Consider the following 21736-nt stretch of genomic DNA (forward strand, 5'->3'; position numbering starts at 1 on the left):
AAATGTTGTCCGTAGTTCATAGAATAAAACAACAATGTTCATTTTATAACATTCATTAAAAATATACCTATAAATAGTAAAAGCAAAAAAACGGACTCTGAAGTGGACTCTGAAGAAACTGAAGTGGTCTCTTCATTTTTTCGGAGCTGTATATTTTCAGAATCTGATTTAAGCCATCTGCCATTCTCATGCAGGTCTGAAAAGCCACCAGCAGGTGGCAGTAAACTCCAGCTTTTACTCTCATCACCTCTTTTACACCCCACCACCTCTCCTAGCACAAACCCATACACACATATTAAAGGGGATTTAGTTTTACACAATTCATTAACACTCTCTGTCAATCACTATACAAGTTAACACACAAACACAAAGCTGACAGTGTTTTACTGCTGAAGTAGGCACAAAGCTCTTAACAGGAGCCCAAAGATCTGATTACAGAATAAATTATAAACACCAAAATCCCAGGAGACAAACTCAATTATAACACAGAGCTTAAGATAAGACCTCCCTGCAAACCGGACTGCTCTGCTGAGGGCCAGTAAATAACATCATTCTGAACAACCTCAGAACTTTTCTTTACAAAAAAGCAATAAAGATCTATCATCAAAGGCCATTGAGTCAGCAAAGTAATCATGTTGCTCAATGCATCTTCTATCTATATGTTGGCTAATGTTACGCTAGAACAGCGCCAGTCTTTTTTCTTTTTAGAGATTTTTCTTCAGTGTGGCCACAGAACTTTCCTGATCTTTGTAGCTTCTTGATGAGTTATCTGATTTATATGCTCTTATTTGATGGTTCTTTAGTAATATTTTATTAATATTTTAATAAAATATTAATTTTATTAGTTTTATTTTGGGGCTAAAAGGGGTTAAATCATCACAATCTCTTCAGCAGCTCCTAAAGCTGAATCGTGTCCTACAAAGACGCTCTTAGAACATTTAGCTGTTGGTCATTCTCCATGCCACAAGGTTGATCTCTATTCTGTTTTACTCTATTCTATTCTATAGCCACTAAACCAGAATATCATTTAGCTGAAATTTCACACATCAGTGTTCATCCCACGTTTTGCCATCATTTAGTCAACACTGAGCCTTCATTAGCACAGGGACCTGCGAGTTATATCTTAATCCAGGCTGGTCCCATCTCAAACATTTCAAGCTGAAGGATTTCCTGCAGCGTCTAGCCAGAGTTTCACCAGCGTTAAGCCGATGTTTGGCCAACATGTCGTCTGCTCAGACACCAGGACTATGAGCGTGTTTGCTCTGATGCTAATCAGAAGGATTAGCGTGTCCAAGTGCCTCTTGACTTGTGCTCCAAGTGTGTGTGAAGAGAAGAAAGCCTTCTCATTAGAGCTGTGTGTGTGTGTGTGTGTGTGTGTGTGTGTGTGTGTGTGTGCGCGTGTCGGTTCTCTTGTACACCTCAGCTGACCTGATACAGAGCTTTTTACATGCTTCACTCAAATTTGTAAAAGAACTTAAAATGAAAATGAGTGGATGTGTCTCAATTGCAGACTACAAACTAATACTGTATAGACTATAGGTTATAGTCTATGGCCCAATCCCATTTTACCCCTTGGCCCTAACACATAGCCCTACCTCTTTGTTTTGCAAGTACACTTATAGGGGTAGGGTGTCCCAATTCTGGTTAGAATGGAGGGGTATGTTTGGGGAAGTGTTAGGGCTACATGGCTCTTTAAACAGAGATTTTTCAGAGGCTCACCAAAAACAGAAGTCTACAAGAATCACTGGTAAGATGGTGGCTCGAGCGACAAAAAAAAAAAAAAAACAAAAAAAAAAAACATTTTTCTTGTAAAAAAAAAAAAAAAGTACAATAACCACTACCTACATTACCATAGCTTCATGTGTAGTGTCTATGTTTTATTAACATTTTCTTTGCAAACAAGTACTAAAAAAATCACTAGTAGTTCATTTCAGTAGCTAGCTATCTTTCCTAATCCACCTTAAATAGTGCAACAGCATTTAAGAGGCTGCAGCATTTAAGGTGGAACAGAAAAATTAAATAAAATAAAAGCTATTTTCATTCAACTAATTAAATGCTGCACCACCTGTCCAATTCCCAATTTAAAGATAGAGGATTTCACCCCTCAATTTAAGGGGAAAGGTTACAATTGAAAACAAGAGGTAGAGGTACAAAAGAGAAATGGCATCAGGCCTATATTAACACTATTAGTGCAGACATAAAATCTTAACATACTAACCTATTTTGTACTAATGGGAAGCGATGAAGTGCTGCCCTGTCTAAATCACACCTGCTCTTGCATCCTAATCTGCCATTTTCCTAATTCCTAATACTGTTCCAGATATGATCAGCTCTATCCTTTACGTTTCACAAGTAAACACTAGGGCTGTAAACACTGAGGTTGTGATTTGTCAAGAGCTTGACGATACAACGTGCATCCTGATATAGGGCGTACAATTCAGTGTATAGGGATATACTGTGATACTGTAAGCAAGGTGATATATTGTGATTGATTAAATCAAGTATATATAAAAAAGCACTGTCATAGTTCTAAAAGCTGAGAAAACATGTAAGTAACATTATTTTTTATGCAGTTATAACTGTGGGATCTGAAGACAGGATACCACACTGCCTTTAAGTAGTCGGGAATTAAACACAACACTAAATAAAGCACTGTCTGCCACCAATATTTACATTTAAACTAATAATTAATAATCATTTCTGTGTTTTGAAGTTGATACAGCACTGCAAAACAAAGTATCACATTTCTTTGATATCAAAATTTTCTTGCACCACTAGTAAGCACAAGCGAAAACATTCCAGTCCTGAGAACACATACTACATACAGCTCTGGAAAAAAATGAAAGACCACTTAAAAATTCTGAGTTTCTTTAAATTTTACTAAATTGAAAACCTCTGGAATATAATCAAGTGGACGATGGATGATCACAAGCCAACAAACCAAGCTGAACTGCTTGAATGTTTGCACCAGGAGTGACAAAGTTATCCAAAAGCAGTGTGTAAGACTGGTGGAGGAGAAAATGCCAAGATGCATGAAAACTGTGATTAAAAACCAGGGTTATTTCACCAAATATTAATTTTAACTTTACAAATATGTACTTGTTTTCTTTGCATTATTTAAGGTCTGGAAGCTCTGCATTCTATTTTTTATTTCAGGCATTTCTCATTTTCTGCAAATAAATGCTCTAAATGACAATATTTTTAAAAACAACAATGCTTATTTTACTCAAACATATACCTATAAATAGCAAAATCAGAGAAACTGATTCAGAAACTGAAGTAGTCTCTTATTTTTTTCCAGAGCTGTATATACTACATACTTTTACACTAATTAGTATTACTAATTAGTATGCAACTGAGACACACCCAGGCAGTCCCATTGCTACCACAATGCTAACTGCAGGTCACATTCACTTTAGCAGTGCCAGCATTTTTTGCTGAACTACATCCAAGGTTTTTATTAATGTTACACACACACACACACACACACACATACACACACAGAGTGGGGGGAAGAGAGAGAGATAGTCCTTCTGACTAATGCACTTAACAGATCAGCTGCTGATCATCTTGCAGCATCACATTACACAGAGCCATGCTTAGAGACAGAGAGAGAGACACGCACACACACACATCTTATCAGCTCTGTTACTACGGTAACAGCGTCCCACATCAACCAGTGTCAGACAGAGACAGAACAGCCCAGCTAGCCAAAAGAGGTGTGAAGTGAGAGCTACGCTACAGACTAGCGCACAAGTCTAGTCAGTGGAGGATATGAAGAGACGCTGATTCAGTCTCCTGGATGAGTATCAACACACCGTGTATCACCAGCCGTTACTGACCTGTCAGGGCAGTACTGTTCTACACAGCTGCAGCTTACATCCTAAAACACAGATCTACTAATCCTCACCATTTTCCCCCGCTGCTGAGCAGATCGCGTCTCACGAAGCGTGAAGACATTCCCACACACAGAGATCTCTCTCCACACGCCCGGTTTAGAGTCCTCAGTGAAGCCGTGCCGCGGGTGCATCACCAGCACGCCATTCGTGGTTAAGCCATCCATCTGTCCGTCCGATGTTCTCCATTTAGCTGCTTTCTCCTGTAAGACAACAAATACACACATTAAACAGTTTTTCAGTTTTAACTTTTTGTCCGGAATGTAGCCACGGCACTATACTCTCTAACATCAGCATATATACATATATGTATATGTATATATATATATATATATATATATATATATATATATATATATATATATATATATATATATATATATATATATATATAATGTTATTTTTCCCATTTTCTTCCCAATTTAGCACACTCCCCCTATCACTAGTAATGTCCCAACACACTAGGAGGGTGAAGACTAACACATGCCACCTCCGATACATGTAAAGTCAGCCACCGCTTCTTTTCCAGCTGCTGCTGAAGCAGCATTGCCGAGTCGCAAGTGTGCTTGGAGGAAAGCACAGCGACACGGTTCTGATACATCAGCTCACAGATGCCCTGTGTTGCAGACATCACCCTGTAGTGATGGATGACCTGGAGGGAGCAGGGCCAAGCTGCATGAGCGGAGGTTCGAACCTGCAACCTCTGAGCCAGTCTCTGTGTTAAGTGTGTGCGCCTGTCTTAATTTGTGCATTCGGATAATAACTTATAAGGAACCTAGAATTTTAGAGGCTATCAGCCCATAATCATTTTGTGGTTGTCATTAATAGGTCGACCATAAACCACCAGTCTACAACTTAATTTAGCTATGTTTACAAAAGTTTAAACTAGAGCAAGAAGCCCTGTCTGCTTCATTTTAAAAAAATCTGTTTTGTAGGGCTGGTGGGTTGAACAATGTTGCTTATACTGAAATTGTACTGAATCAAAAGGTCCAAACTGGGATGTGAAGTGAAGCATGAATTCTGTTAACTGTTACACTCTATGCTGACCCTACAACACACAAACAGCCTTGCTGATGATGTGTCCTAAAAGGACTGCTTTTTGAAAAATAAATTAAATTGTAGCAGTCAGACAAAATCCCTGAAAGAGACAATAAAATGACCAGATTTACAGCAAATATAAAAACCCAATCAGAACTTTAGAATATTACGTTCCAGCACAGTACCTACTGTACTCATATCAGAGATTTCCACCTCATTAAATTACACTGAGAGCCACCATGGCTTAAAATAAACCATCCTGGTATACTCTTGTCCTCAATGAGGGTTTATGTGAGGTGCCCACTCTGGTCATGTTCAGGCTGGGCATGTGAACCCCAGGAGGATATCGATTCATCATCAACATCAGCAGACTGGCTGACAGCAGAACACAGTCTCATCATGTACTTAAAGCCCTGGATGACAGGCCCAGACTGGGACACAAACATCATCCTCTCGCTCACTTTCACAGCTATCCCTGACAAGGGTGGGGGCGGGGAAGACGCGAACAGCTATTGTGCAAATATTTTAAGCCTGCAATGAATAATGTGTCAGAGATGCTGCTTATTAAAACATGTCTTTAGCTGTGGCTAACAGCTATGACATTTTCATTTCAAGATCACTCATTAAAATATAATGCATTGCTTATTATTATGACTGTGATATAATACACATGGCCATTCTGCTTCATTACAATCCCATAGAAGCACTACGGGCAGAGAATTATATGACTATTGTTTAAAATCTTTGTTGTGTAGATGGAATTTTAAACTATGCTGGCAACAAAGAAATAAACAAAGATAATTAAGAAGACGCCAAGAGTAAGATCAGTCAGAAAGTCCCTCTCTTACCCCAAGAAAGATGTTTTTAGAGGAGTCAAATCCAGCAGCATAGATGCGGGCAGTGTAGGGCGGTGTCCGCTGGCACATGATGCGGCAGGCGAAACGAGAGATGGTACTCTGGACCGTCTGTGTGTCTGAATTACTCTGGCTTCCTGGGATTGTGTCGGTCACCACAAAGTCTATAGGAGTCTCAGTGGAACGCCCAATCTGTACAGTGAGACAAAGCAGCAGGACAATGAGGGAGAAAAAGAACAGGTTAGGATAAGATGCATTTATTATGCAGCAACGTGGAAACATATTATAACCTGATTTATACAATACATTCCTTAGCAAACACCTAGCAACTGTTTAGCAACACCATAACAACCAACAGGGATACCATAGCAATGCCTTAGCAACCACCCATCAACTGCTTAGCAACATCATAGCAACCACCACAGACACCACAGCAACTCCTTAGTAACCACCCAGTAACTGCTTAGCAACACCATAACAACCAACATGGATACCATAGCAACGCATTAGCAACAACCTAGCAACACCTTAGCAACATCATAGCAACCACCACAGACACCATAGCAACCACCTAGCAACTGCTTAGTAATACCATAGCAACACTTTAGCAACCACCTAGCAACTGCTTAGCAACACCATAGCAACAACCATGGATACCATATCAACATCTTAGCAACCAGCTAGCAACACCTTAGCATTCACTTAGCAACTGCTAAGCAACACCAAAGCAACTACCACGGATACCATAGCAACCACCTAGCAACACCTTAGTAACCACAACAGATACTGTAGCAACATGTTAGCCACGCCTTAGCAACCACCGAGCAACACCTTAGCAACCGCCTATCAAATGCTTAGCAACACTACACAGGAACTCCTCAGTAACCACCTAGTAACTGCTTAGCAACACCATAACAATCAACATGGATACCATAGCAACGCCTTAGCAACAACCTAGCAACACCTTAGCAACATCATAGCAACCACCACAGACACCATAGCAACCACCTAGTAACAACACTTTAGCAACCACCTAGCAAATGCTTAGCAACCACCTAGCAACTGCTAAGCAACACCATAGCAACAACCATGGATACCATATCAACACATCAACAATCATACCATATCATTTTCAACAACGTAACAAACGTATTTACTTTAAAAAGGAATAAAAAGAAAAAAAAAAATACATCATATAAAAAGATAAACTATCATTTTATATTAACGATTATAAAATAAGTGTTGAGGTTAATACTACATAAAAGGCTAAAATATTAATAATTAACATTTGTTCTTAGGCCCTAAATTAAATCATGTGAAATTCTCAATAGTTTCTACATTAGGAATAATAATAACTCACGAAGAGTAAAAGAGGCTAACAGCCAACAACGATAATGATGTTATCCTACTTAGGTAAATAAAAAAATAAAAACTACATAATAAAAGGATTTTATTGTATTTTAATAAACCTGAATGATAAGTCAGGTCAGGGTTGCACATGTAGACTAAACTTTAATACAATGATAAACTAGGGTATAATTATTGTTTATGTCACACTGCAAATGTGATTATTTCATTTTTTCAAAATGAGAAAAATGACGCCAAGTATAATTTTACACACTGACCCAGCTAGCATGTGTGTATGTTTCTCAAAACAAATTTGTGTCATGTTACTAACCTCTACCTTGTTTGATGTATTTTCAAAGCCAAAGCAAACACTGCCGTAGCAGCAAGTACTAAAGCTATTCTCTGCCTAGCAACACTGCGGGTGATTAAAAGGTCAGTCTCCAATCCAGCACTCATGAGAACTGCACTGACGCCTGGAAACAAAAACCACAGGGTGGAATGTGCCGGGCTGCAGCCAAATCAAGCAGGTGGACCGTGCCTTAGTGGCCGCGCCAAAAATTCAACGACAGCCTGCAGATTTGAGTCAGATCTATGCAGTTACGCAACGCACGTCAATAAAACCAATGAGTCTGGGTAATGCATCCTCCAGAAATGTAGGTTGCTGTGAGAAGGTAGACAGTTTGTCTGGCTGGACTAACACCAGTCATTAAAAGTATTTGTGTTGCAGGTCTTTTGGCGCTGAAGATTACGCACATGCACACTCTTATCACATTACTCAATGTGGGCTTAGCTTCAAAAGATAACAGTCTGAAGTTTTTTAAATTCCTTCACTATTTTTAACTGTATGAAATTGATTGAGAACCTAGACAATGTCTGTAACAGACCTATTGACAATATGCCTAATGCATACCCCAGCAATTGTGGAGCAGTGGAACTGTGTTCCCTGGAGTGTGTATGTGTGTGAGTGTGTGTGTGAAGTGTTACTACCTGAAACATATCTGTATTGCTGTCTTGAGTGTACTCCACCACTACCGTCTGAGCTCGAGACAGGGTGTAGGAGATACTATGCTGGTCCTTGTTGCTTATGGCCTGAAAAAAATGAGAAAGAAAAAGCATAAAATAATAAGAAATATGGAAAAACATTTTTTACAAAGTCATGACTTATTTATAGGACTGGGCAATATATTGTAAATATTGTTTTACAACATAAAAAAAAAATGGCCATTTTGTAATATCGCACTTGCTATATTAAATCCATAAAACGATGGGTCATGTGTGTGAAAAGTGTTTAGTTTCTGGTGGAACGACAATGAGTTCAGTCTTGTGCAAATGCTGTCATAATAAATGTCATCATAATTATAATTATACCACGGTTAGTTCCGACCCTGCAATGTGATTGGCTCAGATTCGCTCTATGAGTGCCGTTATCAGCCAGTAATGTACTAAAACTGAAGCTCTTTATGTATTACTTCGCCACATACAAGTAACCTAGCAACAATGCAGCGCTTACAAGCCAAACAGAGCAGCTACAAACAGAGTTTACTATTTTAACTCGTGGAGTGTTTATAACCAAACAGATCGAATTTTCTCGTTCTCTTTAACTCAAAATGTATTTCAATGAACTTTCATTAAACAGTGATGATGGAACTATGTTATCCTCGCAATAATACACTTGAGGTTCCTGCTCGAGTGCTCAAATACACTCCCTCCCGTGTATTATTGCTTAATTATAATAATTAAATACCACGATATTCACAATAACTCTAAAAATCAGATTGTATTGTGTACCTACAATACTAACATAACTACAATAAATTCAGCCCTCACTCAGCCTTGCACCCATTGGAAGAACTGTGTTCTGTGGAATAATGATAATAATGTATCCAATACTTTTGGGATGAGCTGAGGAGTTGAAGATGAGGCAGGGTGGCGATCATCCTGACCTCACTAACACTCTTTTTGGCTCAATCCAATCAAATCTTTAAAACAGTTACTCCAATAACGAAAGGATATACTCTTACCAACACCCTTGATCTCAGAAAACTGAGAATAAATACATATGGTTTTAGTTCACTGACTTAATCTGAGCTAAGGAGGCACACTTTAACTAAATACAAACTGTTGTTAATGATCCTAACCCCTAAAACAAAAGTAACAGACATGTGATTTAAGTTGACTGGCTGTAGCTTTTAATGTAAAAACATTTCTCTAACTCCACCACACTTACTATCATGGGTGGAACCCAGCGGAAGAAACCGAGAAAGGACATAAAACAGCGTCTGTGTGGAGCTGTTCAAGCCGGCCATGTGGAGAAACAGAGGAGCTACTTATGAGCTCAAGTGTATCCAGATGTGTGGCTAAAACAAAGCCTCAAGACCCCACACTCTGCACACGTGCCCACCTTCACGAATTTAAGCATAAAGGCTTCATGTTACGGGTTCTACCATATGAAACTGTAAGTCCCAAAGGTTCATTTGTGTAAAAGAACAGCAGGTTCAAATTAATAAATGAAATGAAATGAAAAATTTTCAGCATCATTTATTATCTTCAATATCAGTTTACTGATACAAGCTGTACAGGGCTAGAATAGTTATAGTAATGCTATGGTGGCTAACTTGACCTTAGCTTTAATTTAATGTAGTACAGAAGAAATCCTATATGTAGCACTGTGGCAAACTGAGGAAATGTTTACAGTCCCTGTGCGAGTCGATGCCCAGTGTCTACATTATATACAATACAGAGGCACATTCATTTTGCAAGCGGTTACAGAACTGTTTTTTTCCAGTCAGTGAATGTCGCAGAAACACTCTAACGCCTCATTTTACAGACATATTTCACTTTTAGTCACAATTTTGTGTGTCTCAGTTTGTCCACAAATGCATGGCCTTTAGAAGTGGATAAAAAATGTACTGCACTAATGTAAAAAGATTTGATCATTAGAATTTAAATGAGTGTCTCTGTTGTACTGTTTGGTTTACGTAAAAAAACAAAACAGTACCAACCAGAAAAAAGCTGCTTTCTTGGTAATATAAAATAAAAGAAAGTAGTTTTGAATAAAAAACGTTACACATAAACAGTACAGAGTTGTATGAGTTTACCTTGGCTGCTTGTGGTGTGCAGGCTACATGGACAGTGCTGGGTTTGACTCCGTTTGCTTTAGGCCGCTTTGAGAGTGCAAAGCGGCTCTTCCGTCTGCCGCGGTCTCCATTCGGCAGAGAGCCATTGTACCTGTAAAACAGAGGTAAGAAACACACACACTTATGTATAAATATATACATAAATAACCACGTTAAAATTGGTATTTACCAGTAGGATTTTTTTTTTTTTGTTCAAGCTGGGGTTCATTTCATCCAATAAAGCTTCTGCGTTCAAGCTTCGTTGTGTTTCATGCTAATGTTCTCCCAGAAGATTAAGATATTCTCATTTTAAAAAAGTAAATAATCAAATCGACACTAAGATATTGTAATAAAATTTAAAGTTTAGTCTAATCTATTTATATTTTCTCCCTCTCAAAAATAGGTAATATGAGCTTTTTAACTTACTAAATTTAGTAACTGGCTGAATGTGAACAAGGATTAAGCTGGACTGCATAGAGAATAAGATTCAACAAAATCTGAACCTGACCTGTTCAAATACCAATTTGAAGATGACTTACTTAAAACTTCCCTAAAACGTAAACAGGAAACAATTTCTAACATAACCTATAACTAAAGTACTGCTGCTTTAAATGTAATTACCAAGAGGAAGTCATTTGGGCCTTTGAAACATTCAGAAAAGACAAATTGGGATTCTTTTACATTCCATATTTGTTAGACAGAGTCCATCAAGTTTACCCCATCCACCAATCATTTAAAATGAAGAAGAACATCAAAACTAATGCAGAGAACATTATTTTTCAAATTGCATCCAAAGCTTTAGGATGCAATTTATGGTACATATGGATCCCACATTGGAATAAAAAGAAAAATATTAATTTATAAATTAATATTAGGGGGGGGTCTAAAAATAATGAAAATGCCAACATGAAATTAGATTGCACCCATATTATACAATGACTCACACACTAGAGGTGCTTTGTCTTCCATTTGCACAAACCAACATCACTGTCCTTTAATGACGGCTTGGTAGGTTCAGCACACGCGTGCTAGACTGTCAATATTGTCGTCAAACAGCTAGGTGTCTGAAGATGTGTCTGGAAGTAAAGCTCTAACTAAACAAAAAAATCATTCCTTCTAAACTGCACAGCTCACTCACACATCTGTTTGTGTGTGTGTGTGTGGTCCTGCTCTCAATATGGAGGAGCTTCTCATTGTCCTCTCAGATTCATTTGAAGCTCATTTACTGCAGAGCTTCCCATCAATGGACTCTGAACCAAAATCAATATTTCCATTCAATGTGCTCTTGATCAAAATCAATATGTCAACAGGCTCTCTCACAGTCCATCCTGACTCCAGAGCACTTAAGAAGAGTTGTACAGGCTCCTGACGGGTGCGCTGTTACAGATCTGTGGTACAGTACAGGTTGTTAGGCCAGCTATGGTAACTACAACTGTATTAGGAATAGGAGATCTTTTAAAGAAGAAATTTGGCCAAAGCAAAACAGTCCTTCTTTCTCCGCCCACCTCCGGCTGTTGTTAGTAGGCGGTCCATCACAAACCCTGGATATCAGCCAATAGCGTTCACTGACGGTGGCGACCCTGACCCCACCCCCAAACTGTCAAAACCACCCCTTTCAAAACTCGAGTGCAAAAAACTCTCTCGAGCGAAAACTGCTGCCGCAGGTTATTCGAATGGCGAAAAAAAAAACACCCAAGAGGAGAAAAATGAAGCTCGAGAGCGATATTCTGTTCACCGCGCACACAATTCCCCCATCTTTTGCTCGCAAAAAGATTATTTACACACACAAATGGTAAAACACGCTGGTTAATTGTTTTCACCTGTTGTTTTTGCACTCCCGACTTTTGACATTGATGTGATGCCATATTGATGCTTTTCACAACCTGACTGGTAAAATTCATACATAGGACGCACTGGATTAAAAGTCACAAATGACAATTTTTGGAAAAAATAAAAGGATTTTAAGTGCGCCTTATAGAGCAAAAAAAATAGTATATTGTAGCTTTCTGATATCAGATTTGCCAGATTGCTACAGTGGAGCCCAGCTAAAACATGTTCCTGGAAAAAAAAACTGCATTCTGTAAAAGTACATTCAAAACATTGACATGTTTTGTACATAAACAGCCTCACCCAAGCTCACACACACACACATCCTTTTTAGCGTATTTGATTTTCTCTCTTACAGAAGCAGAAATCCACTGAGAGAGAGGTCAGGCAGCTGACCAGGACATTACAGCGAGGACTCTGCCCATCTCCACACACCTACCCTGACCTAACCACATGGAAACATCACACTCTAAAGAGATGCAATCACGGAAAGTTTCTGCAGGGACTCCAGGGATGAAGGGAGTGACAGAGTGCTATAAATCAGTGCAGAATTCCCAAACAGCTGAGTGAGTCATGCTGAACTGGGAATTTCTGTGGTGTTACTCAGAACTCGCATGCTGTTACATACGGCGTACTGAAAAGACTGAAAACAGACTGAGAGAGAAAAAGCAACAGAAAGACTTGCTCAGAAAGTATAGTACAGTACAGAAGGCTGACCAACTCCATTGTATCTTCAGGAGCAGAATTTAAGTTTAACGTGATACAATTCAGCAGATAAAAAAAAAAAAAAAACTACCATTCACTCTTCAGTGAAGTACCTGTTTACATATCTGTACAAACCCGTTTATCTGGTTGGTAAGTGTTTATTAATTCAGAAAAACACTAACATATTAGAGTGAATTAAAAAAAAGACTAAAAAGAAAAGTTTATTTTTTATAGTTATTTATAGTGTATCATCATAGCACCTGATCTGGTAAATCAGTGCCTAACGATCTTAAATCAGGTAAGTTGCTAAAGGAATTAAACACTGTGACCCTGACTTGGGGCCTTAAGGAGGAATTTGGAACCAAGCTTTGCTTCTCACACTAGCCAACATAATCTCAACTACAAACTGATCTTAGAAACGGCTCTATTTCTAGAGTATATCTTCAGACTATATTTAACATTAAATATTAACAATGGACAGCACAATAGGTGGGTAATGATTGTGACTGGTGGCGTCTGGCTAAAATTATCCATACAAACAGACAATCACATCCAGATTCCAACGATATTTGATATCCCAGACGAAAAAAAATAATAAAAGATCCTAAATTAATTTAAGGTCCTCAAAGGTTAGCACTTGACTTTGCTGTACTTGTTTTCCCTGGCTAAAGGACTCGGCATACTTCATGCGTAGAAGACGTTTGCGTGGCTTCAGCAAACTGCGGAGAAATTGCGGAGAGAAAACTAACAGCCGCGGACGTCGCACAGGGGCTTCGTTCGCCGTATCGTGCACATGGAATGGCTGTGATTGTGTTAAAAACAGAGGCGTACCGCGGTACGAAACCTGCTCGAATGCTCACGAACTTCGTTTCGGTGGAAGTATGCGGAGGCCTTAAGCAGTAGCTCTGCCTCCAGCCTTGTTACAGCATGTGAACACAGTCTACAGCAGGTAGAGCTTGTTGCTACCTGTGGGTAATACAATCAGAGCTTGCTGTTATTAACAATGTTATTGCAACCTTTTTGGCATGGTTATCGTGAAAACTTATATCACAATAGCAATAAAAATTCCATTTATCTTACAGTCTTACTACACATGCCATCCTGCAGGTCAGTGTAGCATTCTTTAGCTTCCATGAAACCACACCATGGGCACAATACTATTTCTTAATAGCATTTTTCAAACTCTGGCATTACTGGTGCATTTGTTTTTGGCTATAAAATCTATAATTGTCAATTTCACTAATAAAGCATGTTATAGGAAATATCGGTTATGTTCAGGCTATGGCTGGGAGGTTAATCAAATTAATTTGATTATTTAAATTACTGTTCAATAATGCAAATTAATGCAATTTTAAAAATGGGATAATGGAGATTGTACACCTTTACATATACTAGAAGCTGCAGAGTGAATCTCAGTAGACAGACATTAGGTCTAGGTTATGTTTGCAACATGTTCAATATAAAAGCTGCATGTAAGGTTGAAGAGATCTGCTTACTATTCATAAAAAATGAAATGTTACATTAAATGTAAAGGAAATAATAGCTTGTGCATTCGTTTAAATTGTGCTGTATCTTTACAAAAAAATAAAATAAAATAAAATAAAATAAAATGTGATGTAACAAAAAATTGTAATTGAGAATCGCTCATTTGTTTGAAGAAATCAGCCTTATTCCAGACTGTCTATGCATATGTGAGGTTTATTTTTTTCGTTCAGAACAGAGAGAATGCATGCATCACTGCATATTTCCTCTTAAAACCTCTTTTACGATGAAGCAGTTCATTTAACACCAATGGCAGTCCTCTCTGGGCCAGTGGATCGTGCACGTGGTGGTGTAGATAAACTGTGTAGTGTGAGAGTACTCAGGGACTGGGAGAGAGATGCACTGACCTAGATCATGGGGTTGACAACCCAAATCCTCAAGAACCACCAGCTAGCCCTCATTTTCTCCCTGACCCAGCTCTCACCACGACAGAGCTGAGTGGATTGATTAACTGGCTCAGGTGTAAAAAGAGCTGGAAAAACAAAAATTATTTATGACTAGCAGGGGGTGCCTCGAGGACCGGGCTGAAGCTCTCTGACCTAGATTGCCTCACAGGTGGCCCCTGCAATAAGTACACATACTCGCACACACATCCGCACACACACATGCTGATCCGAGAGGAATAAAGCCTAAGCACAGGTTTTGGTGAGGTCATGCAATTGAGCTGCATTATAAAACAGAGACAATGCTGAGCAGTATTGATTAAATCCACACTGTTTCCAAGACAGATCATACTATTAGACAATGATGTCTGCATCATAAATAAGAGCCACCCAAGCAGGTACTGTGTGCGCCCTATAGATGGGCAATACATTAAGAGCAATGATGTGCCAGGCTGTCACTACTGTGCCCACCTCTCTGGGCACACATGCTTGTTCTTTACTATGTGTGTGTGTGTGTGTGTATGCTCATTAGTGTGGTTGTATATATTTACTGAATGAATGGTTAAAGGTGGCAGTCAAGAAAATGTGTTTATGTTTTGCCCAATCCCATTCTACTTCCCTTGTTTTTGAGAGTAAATCTTCACCTTAGAACAAAGAAGAAGGGGAAAAATCCTCCCTCTAAGAATTGGGACAACATTTGAAGCACCCAATGAAGGGTCCAATGAAAAATAAGTGTCTTAATTTTTTGTTGATTTTTAGACTACATTATTTTAACAAACCAACAGTCCCTTATAATGTGTTAAAATTTATTGATGTATGGACCAACAGAATTTCTCCAAAATTACCTGAAATAAATTGTTTTTATATTGACTTACATTAAAAGTAAAGAAGGTTTTATCTCTCTCCTGTAAAGTTGCTGTTTTGGAGATCATTGATTTCCATTGGACAACAACAATATATAGCTGCTGGTAACTAATTAACTTTACAGCAACGTAAAGCTCTGTAAAAAAAAATAAGAGACCACTTAAGAAGGATGAGTTTTTTTGATTTTTACCAAATTAAGAACCTCTGGAATATAATCAAGAGAAGGATGGATGATCATAATCCATTCAACCAAGCTGAACTGCTTGAATTTTTGCACCAGGAGTAAAGGCATAAAGTTATCCAAAAGCAGTGTGTAAGACTGGTGGAGGAGAACATGCCAAGATTTAGTAATTAAAAAGCTGTGATTAAAAACCAGGGTTATTTCACTAAATATTTCTGAACTAAAACTGTTTAAATATGTTGTTTTCTTTGAATTATTGGAGGTCTAAAAGCTCTGCATCTTTTGTGTTATTTCAGCTGTTTCTTATTTTTTGCAAATAAATGCTCTAAATAACAACATTTTTATTTGGAATTTGGGAGAAATGTTGTGTGTAGTTTATAGAATAAAATAACAACGTAAAATCAGAGAAACTGATTCAGAAACTAAAGTTGAGTTGTATTTATTCAGAAAGAGGGCAGGTGGTGCAGCAACTGATTATTATTGTGCATTCCTTAATTACTCTGTAATGTGGAGATGATATTAGCTTTTCTTAACTTTTTTTTTATTTTTCGGTTCCACCTATGCCCGTCTGTTGAACCATTTAAGGTGGAACGGAAAAGTTCTATTAAGTATCTATTAAAGCAGCAGTAGATTAGTATAGACAGCTGCTTAGAGATACTTAAGCAAGTACACAGTGTTACTGTGGAATATTCATATTAGGGCTGCATCAGTACCACAAAGGATCAAGGGTCAAAAACACAGCGTTCTGCTGTCTTACCCGAGTACGATGAGCTCTCCGTACTTGATTGGCACTTTGGTGGAGGAGGTGGAGATGTTCTCCTGCTCAGGGGAAAACATGGGCACGGTGTGTGTATGCCTGCGTGCGTGTGTGTGTTCTGCCTCTGCAGCTAAAAGCACTACACAAGCACACAGTCGGTCTCAGCTCTGTCTCAGCTTCATCGCCGCCAACTTCATCACTGTTGTCGTCAATGCTGCTGCTGCTGCATGAACCCTACATAGATTTAGAGAGAGAAAGAGAGAGAGAGAGAGCCAATGAGTGTAACCAGAATCATGAAGAAACAGTATGGTAATAACAGTTGTGCAGCAGTGCAAATTTAAAGAACATTCAAGACCTTGTATTCTTTAGTATCAGTACAGTACGTTTACACCTGTGGGATCTGCCATGCCTGATGACTGGTTGGTACACTACTACCTGTGAGATTGGAATGCTCATCATGAAGTTAAGAGTGTGGGAATCACAGAGCATCTTATCCTACAATATTATCACAATATATTTCCAACAATACCAATATCACGATACTGCAGTACTCAAAATATTGCAAGACAATTCTCTACGATACTTCAGGAATTCAGTATTTACATACGTGTCAGTTTCACAGAATTTGACAATTCCTCACCCCAGGTTTATTCTATTCATTTTATTAGTGCCGCCAAGTGGTGTAATGAAGCACTTGACTTTAGTAAGTAAAATTTAGGGGCTAGTCTTAGGGAGTTAAAGAACACATTTTAATAATATTGATATTTGAGCAAGGTATTGATATGATACAATAAATAAACTCTGGTAAAATGACACTGCTTTCTTGCTTGTACAGACTTGGTGTGTTTTAAGGGAGCAACAAACATGTAAATATGAATCTGCCGATACCAATATACACATTTATAACTTGCAGAGAGATTACACAGCCCTAACTTAACTTTAGAAACTTCAGTAATATTTATTTGCCTTTGTTTGCCATTTAAGCTTTTAAGCTTTCAACCAACTGTATGCAAACTGTATGAAAAAATAATAAAATCTATTTATTGAAACTTAAAAAAAAAAAAAAAAAAAAAAAAAAAAAAATTCACCCCAATTTACATGGCCAATTACCCAACCCCTGTATTAGGACTCCCCCTATAACTAGTGATGCCCCAACACCAGGTGGTTGAAGACCAGCACATGCCTCCTCCAAAACATGTGAAGTCAGCCACCGCCTCTTTTCAAGATGATGCAGCGGTCCAAATAGCATCACTCAGTTCTGATAGATCAGCTCACAGACGCCTTGTGCTGATCGTAATCACCCTTTGGAGTGATGTGGGGAGAGAGCGCCGTCTACCCACCCAGAGAGAGCAAGGCCAATTGTGCTCTCTCAGGGCTCCGGTAGCTGATGGCAAGCTACATGAACAGGATTCGAACCAGCGATCTCCTTATTATAGTGGCAGCGCTTAGCCCGCTGGACCACTCAGAGCCTACCTAGGACATCTTTACCTCATTACTCACTAAAACAGCATGGAATATATATATATATATATATATATATATATATATATATATATATATATATATATATATATATATATATATATATATATATATATTGTTGTTTAAGGTGAACATACCCTTATTCTCCAGTTTCTAAACATAGTTTTTACACATATTATATACACTTTATATTTGTTAGTTGAGTAAACACAAAAACAAAGACATGAATCGACACCACTGTATAAATGAATTCAAGATCTGGCCTTATCTGCATGTTTTGCAGGTGACTTCAGAAATTCAGCTCACATTCCAAAAATCTCACCTCGCAGAACTGACTTGTAAAATTGCTTAAAATGTAGGAAGAGACAGACCACCATTTAATCTCTCCTGGTTGTCTAATCTCTCCTGGTCTCTTTGTTTGGCAGACAGCCTCATAAAACTGAGCTGATATGATCTTCATAATTGAGTTAAGCCTATGAGCTGACCACATGAAGGCCCATCATTCTGACGTCACAATCAGGAGGCTGAACTCGCTACCAATTTATTTCTTTTCTAATCATTAGCAAAGAAAGTATAATAGCCAAGGACAGGAAAAAACACTAGTTTAACACATAGCTTTTACTACCCCACACCTCTTAGCCTGGCTATACAATGCACAACATATTACCTCTCGCACACATTAATGTGTACACCCAGAGAGAGTGAGAGTGTTTGTGTGTGTGTGTGTGTGTTTGTGAGAGAGACATTTTCACAGACGACACACACATGTGCGTGGTATGTGTAGACAGGGAGGGGGTTAATGAACAGATCCTCTCTCGGCTAACTCTCACAGTAAGGCCAAGTCTGATTCATCAGGCTTGCTGACAAACAGCCTGCTGATCCCATCAGGGACGCTACACACCATTACTGCTACAAGATTGCAAAGCTGTGTCTTGCAGTGCTGCTGAGTACAGGGCTAAGCTGTGTAGGTGCACAGGCCTGCGATACAGCATTACTGCAATATGTCACTGCTGTGACTAACAATGTTTTAAGCTAGTGTAAAAAACAAATAGGTGTTTGCATCTTAAAGCTCACCTTCCGCGAAAATCCGATTTTTCTTGTTTTTTGTGGAATACAGTAGGTCTCTCCGAGTTGAATGTGTACACCTGCACATTAAACTGTTTTGCAGCCCCCATTGTCTGCAGGAGCTAAGCAAAGAAATCCTCCCTCCCCCCTCCGAAAAACGGGTGAATTGTGAATTATCTTTCTGCCTACGTAGGCAGAAACTCACAGACCAGCCCACCTTGGCTCGAGAAACTCCCAGAGGCGGAGCTGAAGCGACGCAACATCACCGCTCATCAGTTAGGAGGTGGGAGGCAGTGAGCGGCAGAGCGGCGGAGGGGCGTCGCAGTGCTCCTAGCCAATCAGAGGAGAGATATTTGCATGCTGTTTGCATGTATGAATATTCATGAGCAAAGCTGGAATCCGGTCATTTTGGACACACCCCTAAAACAGTCCATTAAAAAAGAGCTATACAGAGACACCTGAGCACTTTTTTTTTTACAAAAACGGCTCACATGTCATTCATTCATACTAGAGACCCACAACTAGATATTTTAAAATGAAAGAAAAAACGACGGAAGGTGAGCTTTAAGTTTTTTTTTGTTTAAGGATGTGCTAAATGTTTGGCAAAAGAAAATAAAAAAAGCTCTTTGTGTTTGATAGAATAAGCGAAAATACAAAATGACATAAATCAAACAATAATTTGTCACTGTAGTGTTTCCTCTAACGTTAGGATTGTTTTAATCAGCAGCAGCAAAACTGTGAGGGCTTGAAATCACTTTCAAGAATGTTGTGTATGTGTGAGAATGTTGTGTTGTGTGAGACTTTCACAACCATTAAACCAAGCTGAACTTCTTGAATTTTTGCACCAGGAGTGGCATAAGGTTATCCAAAAGCAGTGTGTAAGACTGGTGGAGGAGAACATGCCAAGATGCATGAAAACTGTGATTAAAACCCAGGGTTATTCCATCAAATATTGAATTCTGTACTCTTAAAAAATATGAATATGAACTTGCTTTCTTTGCATTGTTTGAGGTCTGAAAGCTCTGCATCTTTTTTTTCAGCCATTTCTCATTTTCTGATAATAAAAGCTCTAAATGACAATATTTTTATTTGGAATTTCTGTAGTTTATAGAATAAAACAATTTTCATGTTACTCAAACATATACCCATAAACAGCAAAATCAGAGAAACTGAAGTTCAGAAACAGTTCAGAAACTGAAGTGGTCTCTTAATATTTTCCAGAGCTGTATATTTATACCATGGTATACTGAACAATGGTACACTGCTGCAGCCTACACCAGTCTCTGCTTATTGTGGAAATGCAGGGATTACTACTACTACTACTACTGGAACCAAGTCTCTTTACTGTAGTCTTTCTCGTGCCAGTGTCTGCAGCAAGTGAGCTTAAACTTAAAACACAACATACTAAAAGCCAGGAAAGAAAATAGGGATCCAAACTAGACTAAAAGCTACATGTAGCCGAGTGGATTTTACTATCTCATATCTCAGTCATCCACTTGGAAACAAACTGACTGAACCCTCAGCTAAACTAAACCTTTATACATTTTATATATGGTAGGACTCAAAATAGCCAAACTCAGTTAAGTGAGTGAGAGGTAGGCTAAAAGCAAACTGTGAGCTTATAAACTAATGAGCTGTTTTATTCTTGAATAAAATAAGGGCAGTATATAGGTTTGTAACATTGTTTCTGAGCTTTTTGTTTTGTACCCCAACCAAAGTCATATGCTTATTGTTTTACATCAATCAATCAAAAACTTAAATGCTTAACAACTGCATTTTACAGCACCTTGAAGTAATCAAACTTAATTAAAACAAAAATGAAGGTCCCCAAATCTGTTGTTATTAGCCTGATGATAACAACAATGGTCTGTAAGAACAGTAGAGCTGTAATACTATATAGCCTCTGTTATCAGTGCATCACCCCACATTGATCAGCTGCATTAGGTGACTGTCTAATTGGGGGCAGACAGGAAGTCCACTCTGGGCCTTTGGAGAGCTTTAGAGGCCATTAGCTAAGAAGTAACCACACACAGGTCTCTGTGTGCCATGAACACCCCACAGGAAGTGATATCATTTAGGACAACCGGACCCTTTCAGCAAACGACATACTGGACCATGTGAGTCAGGATGAGCCATGCATACAGACTGACCCCAGAACATCACACAGGACAGCATGAGTAAGAATAATGTGAACACACACACACACACATAAATGTGAAGTTCCTTTATTGTTATGATGCATACATCGCTGTACAGTAACCAGAGGAGGACTTCTCTTGGCATGTCACAACCTAGTAGTCGGTTAAAGGAGCACCACAGGTTTTCTGCCAGTAGATCTCCACCACTACAGCACCAACATCTCAGACCAAAACAAATACTTTGTATTAATCCATGCCCCCGTCTCCCTTTCACCCACTCCAAAACCCTACCAAACCCAACTATTGTGTCTGTTAGCATCACAAATCCTAACTATTTCGATGCTGACTGTTAACACCTTGATTAAACCCCCTCAACCCTGCCATGGTCTGCTGCTGGGTATGTTAGCATCGCAGCTCCAAACCTGCTGAGGTTAGCACGGTGAATAATCCATTAAGTCAATTTTTGTATCTTGAAACATAAACCTTATAGTATAATCCTTACAAAATGCAAAAATGAGAGATTAAAAATTTTAAATTGGAA

The 21736-nt window shown here is 38.7% G+C and overlaps 1 protein-coding gene across 1 annotated transcript in view; it reads right to left on the bottom strand.

The window, feature by feature from the left end:
• The window catches only part of peli1b (pellino E3 ubiquitin protein ligase 1b), a 62542-nt gene that overhangs the window by 7814 nt on the left and 32992 nt on the right, over positions 1 to 21736 (bottom strand). Inside the window, exons 2-6 of the mRNA XM_007244624.3 lie at positions 16511 to 16744; positions 10234 to 10363; positions 8123 to 8224; positions 5783 to 5980; positions 3911 to 4099 (exon numbers count right to left, since the gene is read on the bottom strand). Of these exons, the coding sequence (XP_007244686.3) occupies positions 3911 to 4099; positions 5783 to 5980; positions 8123 to 8224; positions 10234 to 10363; positions 16511 to 16590 (699 nt within the window). The 5' untranslated portion in view covers positions 16591 to 16744. The remainder of the gene's footprint in view (positions 1 to 3910; positions 4100 to 5782; positions 5981 to 8122; positions 8225 to 10233; positions 10364 to 16510; positions 16745 to 21736) is intronic.

The sequence above is a fragment of the Astyanax mexicanus genome, chromosome 14 (assembly GCF_023375975.1).
Source record: "Astyanax mexicanus isolate ESR-SI-001 chromosome 14, AstMex3_surface, whole genome shotgun sequence".
NCBI classification, from domain to species: domain Eukaryota; kingdom Metazoa; phylum Chordata; class Actinopteri; order Characiformes; family Acestrorhamphidae; genus Astyanax; species Astyanax mexicanus.